Here is a 19,837-nt window from a genome sequence, read left to right on the forward strand (position 1 = left end):
TAAGTGTCTGAGGCCACATTTGAACTCAGGTCCTCCTGACTCCAGGGTCACTGCGCCACCTAGCTGCCCCACAATCTATTTTTCTTACCTCCCCATATATTATAATAATCCTTCTCTTACACTCAAATAAACTGGCCTTTCTATCCCTTCTATCCGATGCTCCATCTTCTGTCTCTGGACCTTTGTACTGGCTGTCCTCCATACCTAGAATGTATCCCCTTCTCACCCTTGCCTCATAGAATTCCACTTTTTCTTCAAGATGCAGTTCAGGCACCATGATCTATTTGAAGCTCCAATGGCCAAGGCCTTCCTCCCAAACTACCTTGTATTCAAGTATTCTGTGTTGACATTTATTCTGTATATACTTATATGAACTTGTTCCCCACATTAGAATGAAAGCTCCTGGGGAGTAGTGATGCTTTCATTCTTCGAATTTACATCTCCAGATACAAACTGGCCAGTGCCCAGTGTCTGACATATAACAAGTGATTAATTAATGCTTATTGATTGGTTATCAAGTCCACTTAGTTCTGGTGCCTGATGCCATTAAAACTGACTGGAAGCTGGATCCAGGGAGCTGCGAGGCAAGTTATTCTTTGTGGAGGCCATTGAAATGTCCCATCACCTCATATGGAGAAAGCTGTTGGCTAGTGGCGCATCTCAAACAAGGCCTCAAGATCTCCGCTGCTGCCATGACTTGACAGTCCTTGCAGTAGAGTGAGGACCCTTGGATGATGGGAGCAGTGGACGGAATTTACAGATTTATGAGAATTCACCGTGCTTCCTAGTGGGTTTGCATCCAGTAATCACACGGCTCTGTGCCCCTGGCTCCAGGATTTCTTACATTGACTCGAGGGAGTATGGCCCCCTAGGAACTAAGGCAGACTCAGGGCCCTAGGCCAGACATAAAGCCAAAACTCTCTGACCGTTCTCAGTGATTTCTGAGGGCACTGTAACTTCTACTACAAGTCTTTTGTCTTTAGAGTAGTTACATTATCTTAATTAATCTCATTGATTGAGAGACAATATAGCACAGAGGGTGAAGAGCCAGCCTCAAAGTCTGAAAGGCAAGGCTTCTGATCCGTATTGATTGTCTGTCCATGGACGATTCTCTGACGCTCCCAGGCATCCAGGCAGTTCTCTCAAACTCTAAGTTGCCAAACAGTTAGATCTGCTTTGAAAGAGGCAGAATATTGATAAGGGGCTCACCTACGCTAGTGAAGTCTAAGTTCAAACCATATAACCCAACGGGATTTGACCACAATGATATGATTTAAGCATCGTTATTCCCTCTTGAGACACGATGAAATGGCACCTCCAGGCCACGTGCCTCCTCCACTATCGTGTGGGTAGCTGGTGCCAGAACCCAGACTGACTAGCAGGTCTCTAGGACGCTAGTTTAATATTCTTCCCGTGATATAATTATATAATTGCTTGCTTCCTAAAGCAATTCTGGATTAAGACCCCCATGACATTACGATGGATGCTTCTCAGAACGGCTATGATTCCTCCAGACCAGTCTTAGAGCCTCTATAGATACCCCCAGGACCTTAAAGTGTAGAGAAGAAGGGGCTCCAGCATGCAACTGAAAAAACTCAAATGACTTTTGCATTTCATTACAGCAATTGCTGAAGACAGACAGCACACTTGGGGACCCAAGACTTTCAATTTGTCACCCATGAAGTGGATTGGTCTTTTCATTTCCTCATCACGCTACATTCCAATCCTGAATATAAATGACATTTGGATTATCTGGGATCTTGGATAATGTGGCCTATGTGTTGTCTGTATTGGTACAGATAATTGACAGTAATAACACTCATGCAACAGAGACAACCATGTAGCATCATCTTAAATTAAAATCACTTCAATGTGTAATTCCAGAAACTCTTACCCATTGTTATTAGAGAAGAACAAAATCATATATTCTTTTTTTTTAATTATTGAAAGTGATAGAACTTCTGTTTACATAACATACCATTGCAATTCTTTTAATTCTTTAGGACTCGAAGGGCAATGTGTCCTGAAGGAGCAGCAGCACTGTTCTAAATTGTGCAAGAAGGAAAAGAATATGAAGTCTTATTAACCATCCTGAATTCAACACAGTTGTTTACACAAAATATCACTCATAAAACTATAGACATAGAGAAGTAAAGGTCACTGGAACCAACTCCCTCATTTTACAGATGAGGAAACTGAGGCATAGAGAGGTTATGTGGCTTGCCTAGGGTCATAAGCCAACACATATCTCAGGCAGGCTTTAAATCCATGTTCTCTTGATGCTACATCCTATGACCTATCCATTCCTCCATATTGCCTCTCCACTAGGTCTCTGTGATATTACTCTATGGTAGTCTGTCATGTAATAGCTGGAAATAGGTCATATTGATAGAATGAAGGCTTTCTCTTTGTATTCCTAGAACCTAGCATGTAATTGTGCTTAATAAATGCTTGTGGACTGATTGATTGTATCAGATGGCTTCTAGTGGCCTAGCTTTTTTCCTTAGAATTATTTAGGTTTTAAAAAATAATAACATATCTGCTGTCTAGCACATGTTCTATGGACATAGGAAGAATTCTTTATTTCCCTCCAGTAACTGTGTATGTTACAAAGGAATAACATTTATTCCACCTATAATTTGAAATATAAATTGTTTTCATAGTTAAAGTAAGTGTATAGGAAGTGGAACTGGACCCTGATTTCATTGGTGTAGGGAACTCCTAGGTAAAGAAATTCTTTCTAACAATGTAGGTCAGCATGTGCTCTGTAATTTATTGTCTTAGAGAGCTGTCTGGTATACTAGACGCTAAGTGGCTTTACAAGGGTTTATACAGAGAATATATGTTAGAGGTCATTCTCAAATCAAGACCTCCTGACTTGGAGGTCAACTCTCTACTCAACATGCTGTAATGTTGATACACATGAAACCATAACACAGGTTTTCTTAGAGGAATAAACATTCTGAACATTAATAGCACAATAAGAATAAAGAGAACATACCAATCTGATGAATCTCTATTCTCTTTAAGGCAAACAGCAAGGGGCAGATGTTCACTGTCATATTCACTTTTATTGTGAATGTACAATTGGATGTGCTATAGCGTGGAAAGAAATAGAAATGAGAGAATTTCATATCTAAGCAGGCTATGAGGGAGTTTGAAATAGAAACACACACACATATATCACTTAAATGTTTTTAAGCACAGTTTAGTTTTTTTAGTTTCAAATTCTCTCCCTACCCATCCAAAGAGAAGGCAAGAGAAACAAAACCTATCACACAAATGTATAGTCACACAAAACAAATTTCTGCATTAGCTACATAAAATATATTCTTGCCTTTTTTTTCAAATCTAAAGATGGTGAGAAGAAACTTGTAGAATATTTTTCTGTCTCCTTTTATGTATGTTTACATGGCTATAAAATACATAGATATGTATATTTATATGTAGATATGTATATAGTTAGCAAAGTACATTTCTGTTATGGTAATGAAAAGTATTGCGTGGTAGAGAATTTAGTATATTTCCCATAGCTATAGAAAACAATAATTCCTCCAAATATCTGAGGTGTTCTGCTGGTCACTGAAGAGGCTTTGCATTTTATTTTAGCTAAGATTCAAAGGCTAAAGGTTATGATGATGGTGATGATAACACTATTATTACTGCTGCTGTTGTTGATATTACTACTACTACCAGCAGCATGCATTTATATTTATTATTACAGGTCCAATAAAAAACCCTACAATTATATAATGCTTTAAGGGTTATAAACACTTCAAGGGTTACATACATTGTCTCACTGATGTTCACTATAGTCCTGTGATATAGAATGCAAAATGCAGTCTCTCTATTTAAGATGAGGTAAGGAAGGCTCAGCAAAGTTAACCCAAAGTCATAAAACTAGTAAATAGTAGGGACTAAACTTGAAAGCAGGTCTTTCTGGCTCCTTGTTCAGTGTTTTTTTCCTCCCACTGTTCCTCTCTGTCTGTCTGTGTCTGTCTGTCTGTCTGTCTATCTATCTATGTATGTATCTATCTACCTACCTATCATATTTCTCTCTCTCTCTCTCTCTCTCTCTCTCTGTCTATCTGCTTTCTGCATGTGTGTATGTGTGTATTAGAGAGAGGGGGATAGACAGAGACAGCTAGAAGAGAGGAATAGAGACAGACAAACAGAACTTAAAAGACAGAGACAGAAGAGAGAGAAACAGAGTGAGCCAGAGCCAGAGAGAGATAGTGACAGATGGAAGAGAGAGAAATAGAGAGATAGAGGCAGAGACAGACACAAGAGAAAAACAAAACTGAGATGGAGAGGCAGAAACAGAAATAGACAGACAGAAAGACAGAACACAGAGAGAAAGGAGTAACAGAAGAGACACAGAGACAGAAAGACAGAGGCAGAGACAGACACAAGAGAGAAACAGAGACAGAATGAGAGAGCCAGAGCCAGAGAGACAGAAAAGAGCCAGAGAGACAGAACAGAGAGATGAATGGAGTCAGAGATAGATAGAGGCAGAGTCATAGAGAAGAAGAAAGGGAGAATAAATCTATAGGATTCCATTAGTGTTGTGAGCTCCCAGTGAGGGGGCTCTGTATCTGCAAATGTTTTCTTGCATCTTAGAGTTTTACAGTTTCCCAGGCTACTGAGAGGTTGTAACTTGTCCAGGGTCATTCAACCAGTATGTATCACAGGCTAGACTTGAATCCAGATCTTGTTGACTTGTAATCTGCTTCTTTATCTTCTGTACCAAGTGCCTTTCATATATTTGATATAATGTAATATTATATCCCATAACTATATTATTATAATATGGTGCTGAGGTGTCAACATTCTGTTCCATTTAAGGCAGAATATCATTAATGCCTATTTACAGGCATGCTGGCTGAAGCATAATGCTGTACGTCTGTTTCTCTTGCTAGCACAAACAGTCCAGATATATTGAGAGTGCTATCCTTAAACTATTGGTTCATTTATCTAGGAATATCTTTAGGGATAGGTAGCACATATTAATACCTAAATCATTTCTAAGGGATGCTGTGACCCTTAGCAAGATGCATCTTTGCTTTTTTCCTCTTTGCCTCTCTCCTTCCTCGCTCTTTCTCTTTTCCAACTATTTCTTTTCCCTTTCCACTTTTCCTTCTCCTTCATTAAGCCTTGGTCTGCCAGTGCTGCCCAGACACAATTTTTTTCCTACTATTGGTTGCACTCAAGGCTAAAGATGACCTTATTTATACCAATGGGACCAGACCTAGATGGTAATCAACAAGCCTGAATTTAGGTCTCTAACCTTATCTGCAGAATACCTACAACACCTTGAATGACTTAACATCTGTGCTTCATTCTTGTAAAAAGGACTTAACACTCTTTATTTCTGAGATATGCTCCAAACAGGAATGAGGTAACAGATGCAAAAAATCTGTAAGCTTTTAGAAGATTGACAATACATTAATAGACAATATTACTTTTTCATGCTGCCCTGGAGTACTTGTCTCTAAATTAGAGATGATACAAATAGGAATACCCAGGACTGGGAAGTATTCTATTTCTTATTAAAAGTTAAAGAATAGAATTTAAGAACAAAAAAAAAATGACTGACCTTTGGTTCTGTGTATTGCATGCTATAAAATAAGACTGAAAGGTGAAAAAATATGTTACTTTGGCAAAACGAAATTGTTAAGTACCTTAACCCAAAGATTCACATAGAATCTAAGAAATGCAAAAGATTTGAAAGGTTATCTATTCTAGCTACTTAAAGCAACCCCAATGTCATTCAGGTTCTACAGGAAGACCTCCATAATGGAGAACCTGATGATAATAATAACTCATATGTATATTTATATACATGTATTTGTATGTATATATACATATACGAGGACATATATATACATATACACACATATATCTCTGTAGGTATATATTGTGTATATATATACACAGTAAAGTACTTATATAAAAATATAATAAAATTTATATGTAGTATATGAATGTGTGTCTATGTATACGCACATACATGTACACAAACATAAATCTATTTTACTGCACAAAGCAGTCTATTCTGCTATTGTACAGCTCAAAGGAGTAGGGAGATTTTGCTTATATTGTCTCCCTAGAGCTCCCATCTAATGGTGCTAGTCCTGTTATTTGGAGCAACACATATAAAATCCTCATTCTATATAACAATTCTTAGAAAATTTGAAGAGAGTGATAGTTATTTTCCCAGAAATACAGTAGAACAAAATCCCTTATCCTCTTCACCCCACCCCCACCCCAAGTACCCACACTAATGAATAAACTAAGGGAATAATCATGATTACCTCACTTAGGCTCTTCAGTGTTTTGTCAAGTTCTGAAAGTCTATAAAATAATGGCATTTGAAATGAAATCAGTTTAAGAAAGCTATTAAAAATTTCATTGACAATAAAATATAGGCTTACATTACTTGTGAATGACATTTATAATGTTGATACTAAAGGAATTTTGGGAAGGGGTATAATGAGAGATATCTCTGAGAAGTGACTTTCTCACACAATGAAAAACCATATGCTTTGAGAACTCAAATACCTGCTCTGCATCTGTGATGAATTATAAGATTTTATAGGGGGACCTATATTTCATTTCAACTGTAGAATTTTCCTATCACAAGTACACAATCAAAGAGTTAGTACTGGGACCACAAAGGGAAAGAGACAGGGCCAACAATAAGCAAAATTTCAAAGGAAAGAAAATTTGTCCTTGGTGCCCTCCCATTTGCCATTCTATAAGCCTATTCTCCTTGTTGATACTTCCTTCCCTCACCTATAGGTATCTTGTGCCCTGATAACCTTCCAGATCAGCTTTCTCTCCCTTTTCCCCCAGCCCTAACACACAGATGTACAACCCCCCTATGTTGTCCTCAGGTTTGTTTCCAGAAAATTTCTCAAGATCTGAAATTATGTCTCTTTCCTCCATCCTTCTTAATTCCACCCATAAAAATTCTCATTCTCTTAGTGTGGCTGGTTGTTTGGAATAAAGAAATCTGATGAAGTCAATTCATATTAGAGTAGGCGTAATTGATAAGTTGCAGGCCTTCACCTGGGGCCTTAAGGAGATGGGGCTAAAAAGAGAGAAAATTCAGGGTTGGTTATCCATCAAAATAGTCAAAACCAATGTCACCCTAGTAGAGCTAGGTTATAGATACACTAAAGTACTTACCATTTCCACAGGAATGGGTGTAAAATGGCCTGTTACTTAAGACATTTTATTAAAAAAAACTTTTTTTTTTCTTTCTGGGTCTATTTTTCCCTTCAATGATCTTTTACATCAATTCAATAAACATTTAAGAGCCTATTATGTTCTAGACATCATGTTAAGCACCGGGTGTACAAAAAAGAAAAATACAGCTCCTGTCCTCAAGGAGCTCACAATCAAATGGGGGAGACAACATGCAAACACACACACACACATATATCTATATAAAAGCTAAACACAGGATAAATAGGGAATAATGAAAAGAGAGGAAGCACTGGAATTAAGAGGGATTAGAGAAGGCTGCCTGTAGAAAGTAGAAATTGTTAGGTACACACACACAGATTTTTAACTGAAGGAAAAATGAAAATCGATATATCACAAAGGAAATTAAAATTCAGAAACACTATCCACCAAGTCCCAGATCCAACTGGTTGAAATCTGTTAGTTTTATGTGCTTCAAACCCATCCTTGCAAGTGTAATCATCATGTATTTTGCTGGGAGGATTGAAGACCATCTTTTGACCTATTTGAACACAGGTCAAAATTTCCTGAAGATTTGGTATATGAGATTGTTAGAGGATTGGAAGATTTCCTCAAAGTCAGAGGAATCTCTGTCCTCAAATCCAGGTTGAAGTATTCACTATAGCTACAGTATTGCTTTTATCTTTAAAATGGAAAAAAAAAGTATAGACCACCTTCCCCTTTAGCTGATCAAGAAAAAAGCTATTTTCCCCTGGGTATGCCAACTTAATGAATGACACTGTGGAAGCGTCATTGGTAATGCTTCTTGTGTACGCTTTCTTGTCTTACTTTCTCTTTGAGTTTTCTTTTTTTTCACACCAAATGCCTAGGAAAGGCATGATCCATTCAATCGATCAGTCCGCCTTCATTAAGCACCAATTTTCTGTGCCAGACACTGTGCTAGGTACCAATGATACAAAGGAAAAAATTGTCGCTGCACTGAAGGGGGTGGCAATGATGTTTAAAACAAGTTGGACCCTACCCAAAAGGAACGAATGATGTGGTTCCATAGTTAGACTCCACAGGCCCCAGCATACCAGGCCCTTTTACTCTCCATTATCTCCCAGAGTTTATTCAAATTCATGTTGGTTGCATCCATGAGACTGTTGAGTAATTTCGTCCTCTACCATCACTTTTCCCTTTTGCTTTCAATCTTTCAAGGTATTTTCCACAGAGTCCCGTCTTCTCACTATGTGGCGAAAGTACTGAAGCTTCACCTTCAGTATTTGTCCTTCCAATGAGTAACCTGAATTAATTTCTTTAAGGATTGACTGATCTGACCTCCCTACTGTACAAGGGACTCTCAAAAGTCTTCTCTAGCACCACAATTGAAAAGCATCAGTTCTGTTGAGCTCCATTTTCCTTATAGTCCAACTCTTATAGACATACATTGCTAATGGTATGGGTTTTTTTTGGCAGGTGATGTCTCTGCTTTTTAGCATGCTGTTCAGATATTCCACGGTTTTCCTTCTAGAGCAAACATCTTTTAATTTCATGGCTGCAGTCACCGTCTGCAGTGATCTTTGAACCCAAGAATATAAAATCAGACACTGCTTCCATTTCTTCTCCCTCTATTTGCCAGGAAATGATGGGACCAGTTGTCAAGATCTTAGTTTTTTTTTAAACGTTAAGCTTCCAGTCAGCTTTTAAACTCTCCTCTTTCACCCTCACCAAGAGGCTTCTTAATTCCTCTTCATTTTCTGCCACCGGAGTGCTATCATGTGCATATCTGAGATGGTTGATATTTCTCTTGGCAACTTTAATTCCAGCTCTTGCTTTGTGCAGCCTGGCATTGTGCATGATGTACTCTGCAGATAAGTGGAATGGATAAGGTGGCAATATGCCACCTTGTCATAGTCCTTTTCCAATCTTAAACCAATCAGTTATTCCATGTTGGGATCTACTGTTGCTTCTTGGCAAGATGGTCTGGTACCCCATCACTTTGAGGACTCGTCATATTTTGTTGTGATCCACACAGTCAAAGGCTTTAGAATAGTCAATAAAGTAGAAGTAAATGTTTGCTGGAATTCCCTTGCTTTCTCCACAATCTAGAAAATGTTGGCAATTTGGTCTATAGTTTCTCTGCCCCTTCAAAACCAGTCTACACATCTTGGTCTGCATATTGATGAAGTCTAGATAGTAGAATCCTGAGCAGAACCTTCTTGGTGGTGTGTGAAATGAATGCAATTGTTCAGTAATCTGAACATTCCTTGGCATTGTCATTCTTTAGGACTGCAATATAAATTGATCTTTTCCAGTCCAGTGGCCACTGTTGAGTTTTCCAAATTTCCTGGCATAATGAGTGTAACACATCATTTTTTAATTTAATTATTTTCCAAATTTTTTAAAAAATTAAAAACAAACATGGTAAGTGCTGTCTTTTTTTGTGCCCATATCTACTCCTTTCTCACATTTATTTCAAAATTGATCTATTGGAAAGAAATTTACTACTGTGCAGCACTTTAATAGCTTCATCTTTTAGGATTTTAAATAGTTCATGTAGAATTCCATCACCTCTATTTGTCTTACTGTTAGCAATGCTTCTAAAGTCCATTTGATTTCAATCTCCAGGATGTTTAGCTCTAGATCAATAATGTGGTTATCGGTGATATTAAGATCTTCTTGGTATAGTTCTACATTTTCTTGTCACCTTTTCTTAATCTCTTATACTTCTGTTAAGTCCCTACCATTTTTGTTTTTTATCATGCCCATTTTTGCATGAAACATTCCCTTGATGTTTCTAATTTTCTTGAAGACATTTCTTGTCTTTCCCATTCTATAGTTTTCTCCTATTTCTTTGCATTGCTTATTTAAAAAAACTTTGTCTCACCTTGGAGAGACAAATTCTCTGGAATGCTGCATTCAGTTGGGTATATCTTTCCCTTTCACTATCCTCTTTCTTCATTAGACAGTCACTTTATTTTCTTACCCTAGTATTTCTTTGGAATTTTTTTTGTTGTTTCTACCTCCTGTACAATACTGAGAAGCTCTGTCCATTGTTAGGCTTTCTAACTACCAACTTTAATCCCTTAAATCTACTTGTCATTTCCACTTCATATTCATGTGGGATGTTATTTAGGTCATATCTATAAGGTATGATGATTTTCTCTACTTTCTTCAATTTAAGTCTGAATTTTCTAATGACAAACTCATGATCTGAGTCACAGTCAACTCCAGGTGTTTTTTTTTCAAGTATGCCTCAATCTGCACTCAGAATTCATCAGTTCTCTCTCTGGAAGTGGATAGAATTTTTCACCAAGGGGTCTTAGGAATTGTCTTGCATTATTGTCTTAATAAGAGTAGCTAAGTCTTCCATAGCTCATCACTGCTACAATATTGCTGCTACTGTATATAATGTTCTCCTGGTTCTACTCATTTCACTTTGCATCAGTTCATCTAAGTCATCCTGGGTTTTTCTGAAACCATGCCACTCATCATTTCTTTTTTTCCTTGATTTAATAGTACTTATTTTTTTTCCAATTACATGTAAAGATGGTTTTAAGCATTCATTTTTATAAGATTTTGAGTTCCAAATTTTTTCTCCCTCCCCCCTCTCCTAAGGTGGCAAGCAATCTGATATAGGCTATACAACTACAATCATGTTAAACATATTCGTATTGTGAAAGAAGAATAAGAATAAAAGGTAAAAGCAACAAAGAAAAAAACAAAAAGAAAAGTGACAATAGAATGCTTTGATCTGCATTCAGACTCCATAGTTATTTTCTCCATATGTGGATAGCATTTTCCATCATGAGTATTTGGGAATTGTCTTAGATCATTGTATTGCTGGGAAGAGCCAAGCTGATCAAGGTTGATCATTGCCCAATGTTGCTGTTACTACGTATAATGCTCTCCTGGTCCTCCTCACTTCACTCAGCATTAGCTCACGTAAGTGTTTCCAGGTTTTTCTGAAATCAGCCTGCTCATCATTTCTTATGGAACAATAGTATTCCATTACATTCATATACCACCATGTGTTCAGTCATTCCCTCATTGATGGGTATCCTCTCAATTTCCAATCCTTTGCTACCAGGTCCTGTTTTAATTGACTGTATAGAGCTACTCTACCTTTGGCTGAAAATTATATAATTTACATATAATATATATTTTTAATTTGATATTGTCCATCTGGTGATGTCCATATGCAGAGTTGCCTTTTGGGTTGTTGCCAAAGAGGGTTTGCTGTGATCAGTCAGTTATCTTGACAAAACTCTATCAGTTTCTGCCCTCCTCCTTTTTGTACTCAGGGGCTTGTTAGTCTAATTATCTTTTGATTTCCCACTTTAGCATTCCAATAACTTATGACGAATAAGTGACATCTCTTTTTGATATTATTTCTAGAAGATGTAGGTCTTCATAAAACTGAGCAACTTTGGCCTCTTTGGCATCAGTGGTTGGAGCATAGGCTCATATTACTGTGTTTTACAATGATTTGCCTTGAATTTGAACAGAATGAATTCTACAGAGTTCTAACAATAACTCCTGTCATTAAGATGAATAAATCTGGCTTAATCTCCAATGTCAATGGCATCAGTAAAATCTCCATTTTACCATGAAGATAACAGTATGGCATTAATTTGGTGCTCAGTTACTATGTACATAACCACACAAAGCAGACAACATCTCTCTTCATTTGCTGCCAATCCCAAAAGAAAAGAGAACTGGGCACCACTTTAACAGAATCAATCAAACCATAAATTACTTACTTTGTTTTGTTTAGTGAGAGGTCTTCAATTAAAGTGTCATTGACTGCATCCTGGTTCTGTTAGAAGCATAAAAAGTCCAAGAAGGTTAGGACACTGGTTGCACATTCTCACACCTTAACAGGAATTTATACTGTCACTTTGTGACCTTCCACAATCCCATCTAAATGAATGGAGAACTGGAATCCTATCTGAGAATAAATTTTGTTAGCCAACTTATCATTTTTTTGTGTGTTTCAACCTGGGCTTCTTAGATATGGACAAGATATGGAAAAAAAGAATGGGTCCAAGTTATCTATTTCTGACATACCCTATTTTGAAGGTCCCATAGAAGTTAGTCTCTTGACTCCTCCCCATAAGACATTCTGGTCACCTTATTGTAATAGTTTTTAGCTAACCCCCAAATTCCCACAGTGGTAAGACAAAGTCCATCTCCTCGAAGAATGTAAGAATCAGACCAAGATTTGCTGGAAAGGCCAGGGGATAACCTAGGACAATCCTAGAATTTGCTGCAGTTGATAAAAGATCGATCATTCAATCAAGTATTGATTAAATGACTACTATGTGCCAGGCACTGTATCTTGTGGGAGTTGGCTGGAATGGGACCAATTTCAGAGAAGTATAGGGTCAAAGAATGTTGAATTTTATTCAATTCTATTCCTTCCTATTGAGGAGTTTCTATCATACTTTCTATTTTACTCTAATAACAGAAGACGATTGCATTAAACATTTCCCCCCACAAATGCATCCCAGGGAAAACTAACAAACGATTATTAAGAAAATTCTTTGATTGTTAGGGACTCACATTCAATTGTGGTACTTACTAAGACAGAGTTCTACAGAAGTCATTGTGTAAACTTTTGAAAATTTTGATATATTAAATTTGTAAGTATATGAATGAGGTGACATAGAGTGAGCCTTGGGGTCCAGAAGACCTGGGTTCTTTCTCTCTCTGGTAAGGCTGACTTCACTTCTGATTCATAATGCTGGCTGTGTGACTCTGGTCAAATCACTAATATGTCAGTGTGCCAGGCATCACTTTAAGTCTCAAAACAATTAAGAGATTTGCAATGACTGGGGGACTTTCTTAACTATGAGTTCCATATTCCAATAAAAAAAATCTTCCATTATCTCCCTTCCCCCACAGTTATTTACATAAAACTTAATTTAATCTTAAGCACAAATAAATAGATGTATTTCCCCCCTAATATTTCAAAAGTAATAAAACCTACCATGCTCACATTCTGGGTAATATTGCTTTCTTCGTAGTCTTCAAATATCATTTCACCCCTATAGAACACTAAAAAACAAAAAACCTTGAAATTTGTGTTCTCAAAGTCTGAAGACTGAGATTGTATTTAAAATTTTTAAATATAAAAACCCTCACATTTCATGTTTTGGTCTTCATCATACTCTTTTTTAAAAATAAATTCTCATTTAGTTAGTGAGTCAACATTTATTAAGCACTTACTGTGTGCCGGGCACTCTGCTAAGTGCTCCGAACATAAAGGAAGACAAACAAACAGAAACCGCCCCTGCTCCAAGAGAGTTCATAGTTTAATGGAATAATACTATTTAATTTTCTATCAGCACTATGCTTGATCAATTAACTAATCAAGAAGTATTTAATAAGGACTTAGTATTTGCCATGTGAGGTACAAATGCAAGAAAATCCTGCCCTTAGTTTAAGGAACCGAGATTTTACTGCTCCATTTCCAAGTTATGTTAAGCATCACTGTTTCAGAAGAGTAACCATGTCATCAGACAGGTAGAACTTGTGTCCATTTGTCAAAGGCTACCATATTGCTTTTCCTTTCCCAAGCTAGCTGTGAAATGGAAGGCAGTCACAGTTTAAGAGATGTAACTATACTCTGGAGATCTATTTGTGCATTAACTTTCAGCCGCTGCCCTCCCCTCCATCTCCCTTCATGTCACCCAAATAATTCCCAATATTCTCTCTGTTTAATTCATTTTTGTTCCATTCAATTCAGTCAGTTACAGTCATCCTCAATGTTCCCACCCTGACTTTGGAACTGCTAACAATACTCTTAGTCTAACTCCTAATACTTGATTTAATTCCAATCATATTACATTTCATTTTTCTGTATTAGTGCCCTCAAAGTGATTAATTTGCCTGTTTAAACAGACAGCAGGAGTTTAGCAAGCATGAATTTACTTAAGAATTATCCTGGTTGCTTTCTCTAAAGACTTGAGCACAATTTTTCTTAAATCTTTATTGGAGAACAGAGATTACACTTTAAAGTAAGGTTTCTTAACTTTGGTCAATTAATTTGGTTGGGGGAAAATTTAGCACTTTCTTCAATTAAATTTAAGAAAGACGCACACCATTATTTTGAAAAGGGGTCCAAAGGCTTGACCAGAATGCCAAAGGGGACCAAGACACAAAATAGGTTAAGAATCCTTTCCATAGAGTTAACAAGGTACTTCAGGCAAAGCCCAAAATGAGGTCTAAGGAAAACTGAGGCCTTCCTGCATTTCATTTTAGCATAAGGAATTTTACTGGCATGCCAGAAGCTGTGACTTTCTCACATTTGTACCTCATATGCTACTTGGTAAATATTATACTCCCTTAATAAATGCCTGATGACTATTTAATAGATTGGGTAGAATGCTTGTGAGCAGCTAGGTGGCAGAGTGGATAGAGTGCTGGGTCTGGAGTAGAAAGATTCATTTTCCCGAGTTCAAATCTGGCCCCAGACACTTATTAGCTATGCGATCCTGGACAAATCACTTAACCCTGTTTGTTTCAGTTTCCTTATCTGTAAAATGAGCCCGAGAAGGAAATGGCAAACCATTCCAGTGTCTCTGCCAAGAAAACCCTAAATAGGGTCACAGAGAGTTGGATGTGACTGAAAATAACTGGACATGCCTGCTGGTAGAATAATATGTTATTCTGTACTCCATTAGACTATGAATTCTTTTAAAGCAAGGGCAATTTTTTATCTGTTCCGCCCAACTTAAAAAATATATATATATATCTAGCATTTAGCAGGGGAGCTAGGTGGCTCACAGATAGAGTACTGGTCCTGAATTAAAATCTGGCCTCAGACACTATGTGATCCTGGGCAACTCATTTAACCACTGGAGAAGGAAAAGGCAGCCGCTTCAATATCTTTGCCAAGAAAATGTCATGGACAAAGTGCACGGGGTCATGTAGAGTTGGACAGGACTGAACGACTGAACAATAAACATGGCAGGCTCTGCGCTAAGGGCTAGGACAAACAAAGGTAAACGTCACTGCTGTCAATGAGTTCATTGTCTGATAGAGGAGACCACATGCAAACCGCTGGGCAGAAGCAAGCTCAACACCAGCTAAAACAAATCAATGGAAGGAGACGGAATTGGGAAGTTCCATGGAATCCACCACATTCTTCTTCCTTTCTAATATAAATATCATGTATTGTCCACACCTCTATGCCCAGGCCTCTGTATAAATGCAGGTAACCGTAATGCCCTGATATTTTTCACTCATTTCAGTGCTACTGCTTATTAGTTTAAGTGAATGAGGACATAAATACATGTCGAAGTCCCGTAATACTTTACTTTCTAAGTAGTGAAACAATGAAGAATTCATTTAAATGCTCATTCGTTTAGAGTAAAAGAGGCAAATAGTAGAAAGAACCTATGATTTGGGAGACAGAACTATTGGGTCCGAGACTCAGATGTGACATTTACTTAGTCCAGTGACCTTTGAGAAAAATCATTTAACTTTGAGACTCACTTTCCTCACTATGAATGGGAATAATAAACACCTTACTTATTTTAAGGGTGTTCTGAGGCAAGCACTCTTAGGCATTATACAAATTAATTGTATAAACAAAGCTACAAAGTTAGTTTGAATGACTTAACCTCTTTCTATTCCCCAGACCACTTTTCCTAGTTTCAGGTAAAAAACCGCTTCTATTAGGGGAAACAGGGAAGAACAAAGACTTTTGAGGTTTTATCAGTGGTGCTTCTTCTTATGCCCTATGGCAATTGAGATTCACTCTCATTTAGTCAGTCAGTCAACAGTCATTTATTGAGCACTTACTATAATTTTTTTTTGTCTTTTTGGAGGGGGGAAGGCAGGGCAATTGGGGTTAAGTGACTTGCCCAAGGTCACACAGCTAGTGAGTGTTATATATCTAAGGCTGGATTTGAACTCAGGTCCTCCTGACTCCAGGACTGGTGCTCTGTTCACTGCAACACCTAGCCACCCTTAACAACACAATACTACGTACCAGGTATTCTGCTATGTATTTGCTGTGCAGTCATTCCATAGTGTCCAACCCTATGTGACCCCAGTGACCATAGATTGCATGTCAATGCTGTTCATGGGGTTTTCTTGGCAAGGATAGTGGAGTGGTTTGCCTTCTCCAGTTATTAAGGCAGAGTTTAAGGGATTTACCCAGGGTCACACAACAAGTAAGTGTCTGAGGCTGTATTTGAACTCAGATCTTCCTGATCCCAGGCCCTACACTCTATCCACTGAACCCCCTAGTTGGCACATAACAGGCATTTAATAAATGTTTATTGACTGAATGATTGACTGCTAAGAAGCATGTTTAGACATGGCATCAGGAAAACCTGAGTTCAGGTCTTGTTAGGAACACATGCTAGCCTTTTGACCAGAGGCAAATAATTTAGAATGTCTGACAGAATGTAAACTTTGTGAGGACAGGGGCTATTTTATTTTTGCTTCTGTATCGTCAGCACCTAGAACATTACCTGGGACATAGTTTTGCTTTTAATAAACGCTTGTTAATTGCCTTAACTTCTCAGTGGCCCAAGTGACTCCTTATGATGATAAATTATAGACCAACTGCCAATTTACTTCAGTGAAAGTCATTCCTACACCAATAAAATCATAGGTCTGTTTTGGATCTCGAAAAAGAATCAGAAAAGGCACTTTATTTTCTTTCAGAATTAAAAACAGCCAATGTTTCCTTGCCAGGCTCTACTAGGAACATGGTGCCCATGACACAGCTCAAAGTAGTAAATTCTTCATTTGTTTACTGTAATATTTGGATCTGAAAATAAGTTGTTTACATGCAACTGCCTTCTTCCTTAGCCAAAGCTGTTCTTATATTACTTAAAAGCTTTATGCCTGATCTTTTCAAATAACTTCTTACAAAGTTAAATATGACCACAGCTAAGGGAATAGATGCAGAAAACACATCCAGGCTGACCCCATTTCTATTACTGCGTTCCTAACTCCTTAGTACTATAAAATGCTTGGACATATCCCTCTCTCTTTCCCTTTATTGGGATCTCTCCCTCCAGTTTATTGCTGTAACACATTTTTTTTGGTCATCTTTTTGTGCATGCTCTCATAGGTTTTAATGAGGAAACACGGCCCTGGTGCCAAGATGCTGTGAGGAAGGTAGTTCCTCTCCTTCAGGGCCCCAGCAGAAAAAGAAAACATTCAGGTTTCCAGAATAGTGTGCTCTCATGAGATTTCCACCTCAATTTTAAAAATAGTGGATAATTTGAGCTGGGGAAGGGAAAATACATTACTGGCATTAGAGATCAAATGAGCCTGGCAGAGTTCAGGCTTCCAACTGCTAGCATAATGAGGTGATTTATGCTTAGCAGAAGATAGCCTTTCTATTACCAGGTTATGTATTATTTATGATTTATATTACACAATGGCTCAAAAGGGACTTTTTACATGGGAAGTAGGTTTGATAGAAAATATTCTCATGAGACAATGGAACTGGTGATGTATTTAATTAACACTATGATATCACTAGCATATTTAGAGCTGGAAAGGACCTTTTCAGCCATTTAGTCCAGTGGTTCTCAAAGGGGCGTTGTCCAAACACTCCTAGAGGATCATAGAGACCCTTTCAGGGGGCCTGGGAAATTGAAATTCTTTTTCATAATAATACAAAGTCATCTTAATTTCTAATGTGGTAAATATTGATAGGTACAATTCATATAAACAAAAGCTCTTTGGAGAAGACCTTGATAATTTTTAAGGGTATAAAGAGACCAAGCAGCTTGAAAATCACTGAATTGTTCTGACACCCTTGTTTTAAATAGTCAAGGTAACAGAGGCCAGTAACTATAAGCAACTGGCCTAATGTCACATAGGCGCTAAGTGACTGAGACAGGATTTGAACTTGGGTTGTTGAACTCCAGATCCAGATATTTTTTTTCAATCTATGCACATTTAAATATGTAGTAAATACATTTTACTAACTCAATAAAACAGGCATATATTAAACATTCATTAGAAAGTCTAAAATTTACTTATGTTTTTATCAAATTAGCCTAATAGACATAAGGGACAGTATAAGATCTTGAAGCAAAGAGATAAACCTCACAGAATCATCAATGAGAAAAAAATATATAGAAAACCTATCTGAATTAGATCATTATTCACAATAAAGAGAAATTTCTTGCAGAGAAAACCCAGGAAAGGTAATCTACTCACCAGAATCACTGCAGACAGATGACAAATTGCAGACGTTACTCTGAGATTTTGCTCCTGCAAAGAAAGAGTATCAAGAGTTATGGCATAGCCAACATTGTGTATGCAAATTCAGTTATCTGATGGGTGTGTGGTCCTGGGACATCAGTGAAGCAAAGGCAAAGTGGACCTGAAAAGCTCCACAAGAGGCAAATTATTTAATCTCCTAGTTTGTGACCAGAGGAATTGTCTCTTTGGTACTTCTCAGTTTTTATCTTAAGTTTTACATTAAACTTAAGACCTCAAAGAACAAACAAACAAAAACAGAAGGAAAAAGAAAACACTTTAAAGTCTCTCCTCTATTTGCTTATATATACAATTCCATGAATCTGTAATGAAATTCTACAGTATAAATATGGCTGAACATAAAATATATAATAGTGTGTATATATTAATATGTACACACATGCTAAACACATGGTGGTGTAATTCTGCTTGGTTGGTTGGATATATGTGCATATATATCCCAAAATTCTTAAAAACTATAAACTTAGTACAATTTTAGCTTAAAACTGCATTTAGAATTTTGGGACACCATATATATAAATATGTATATCTATTGATCATCTATTTGTCTATCTATCTATCTATCTATCTATCTATCTATCTATCTATCTATCTATCTATCTATCTATCTATCATTTATCTATTTATCTATTCACTTATGCCTAACACTGTGCTGGGTGCTCTCAAGCAAATCCTTGAAGTAAAAGTTTCATTTAAAACACAGTTCAATATGTAATTCTCCAAAAAGTTCTTCTTAAATACTATCTACCTTCAGATAAAGACCTGATGGAGTCTTTCTTTCTTTCTTTTTTTTTTTGGCCCAAGATTTCTTCCACAAAATGATTAATATGGAAATAAGTTTTACGTGATTGCACATGTATAATATAGATCATCTATATTACCATCTCTGGGAGGGGGGTAGGGACAGATGGGAAGATAAAATTTGGAACTCAAAACTTAAAAAAACCTGAATGTTAAAAATTGCTTTTACGTGTAATTGAAACAAGAATAGAATTTTTTTTTAAAAACAAGTCTTCTAGATTAAGAACATCTCCATCGTCTAACTCAGCAGAACAATAACCCCAGGGAAACACAAATACTTATGGTAAATCTCTCCCAGAGTACACTCAGGGTACATTTTTCAATCTTAGTTTTCTCATTGATAGATTGCAAGTTTCTTGAGGGAAAGTGACAATAGTTGATCCTTACCATTATCCACAAGTATCCAGAAGGCATAAATATCTGTTTGCTGATCACAGATTTAATAGTCAAAATATTGTAATAAATATAAAGAAAATTTAAACATTAACTATATGTCCCATTTTACTTTTTAAAAGAACAAAAGTCTTTACATTTACCTGATATATTGAAGGTTTTTAATACCGTGATTTTAGCTTTTTCTGCA

At 37.0% G+C, this 19,837-nt stretch overlaps 1 protein-coding gene across 2 annotated transcripts in view; it reads right to left on the reverse strand.

Annotated features, from left to right (window-relative positions):
- The window catches only part of ADGRG2 (adhesion G protein-coupled receptor G2), a 176,602-nt gene that overhangs the window by 43,421 nt on the left and 113,344 nt on the right, over positions 1-19,837 (reverse strand). For both annotated transcript variants that reach the window (XM_069100723.1, XM_069100722.1), the window contains exons 9-16: positions 19,791-19,832; positions 18,391-18,444; positions 13,184-13,251; positions 11,955-12,010; positions 6,315-6,354; positions 5,597-5,631; positions 3,002-3,096; positions 1,979-2,045 (exon numbers count right to left, since the gene is read on the reverse strand). In XM_069100723.1, coding sequence (XP_068956824.1) covers positions 1,979-2,045; positions 3,002-3,096; positions 5,597-5,631; positions 6,315-6,354; positions 11,955-12,010; positions 13,184-13,251; positions 18,391-18,444; positions 19,791-19,832 — 457 coding nt within the window. The remainder of the gene's footprint in view (positions 1-1,978; positions 2,046-3,001; positions 3,097-5,596; positions 5,632-6,314; positions 6,355-11,954; positions 12,011-13,183; positions 13,252-18,390; positions 18,445-19,790; positions 19,833-19,837) is intronic.

The sequence above is a fragment of the Petaurus breviceps genome, unplaced genomic scaffold (genome assembly GCF_028583685.1).
Source record: "Petaurus breviceps papuanus isolate PSGF00001 unplaced genomic scaffold, PetGlider_PUasm1.0 419, whole genome shotgun sequence".
Lineage (NCBI taxonomy): Eukaryota > Metazoa > Chordata > Mammalia > Diprotodontia > Petauridae > Petaurus > Petaurus breviceps.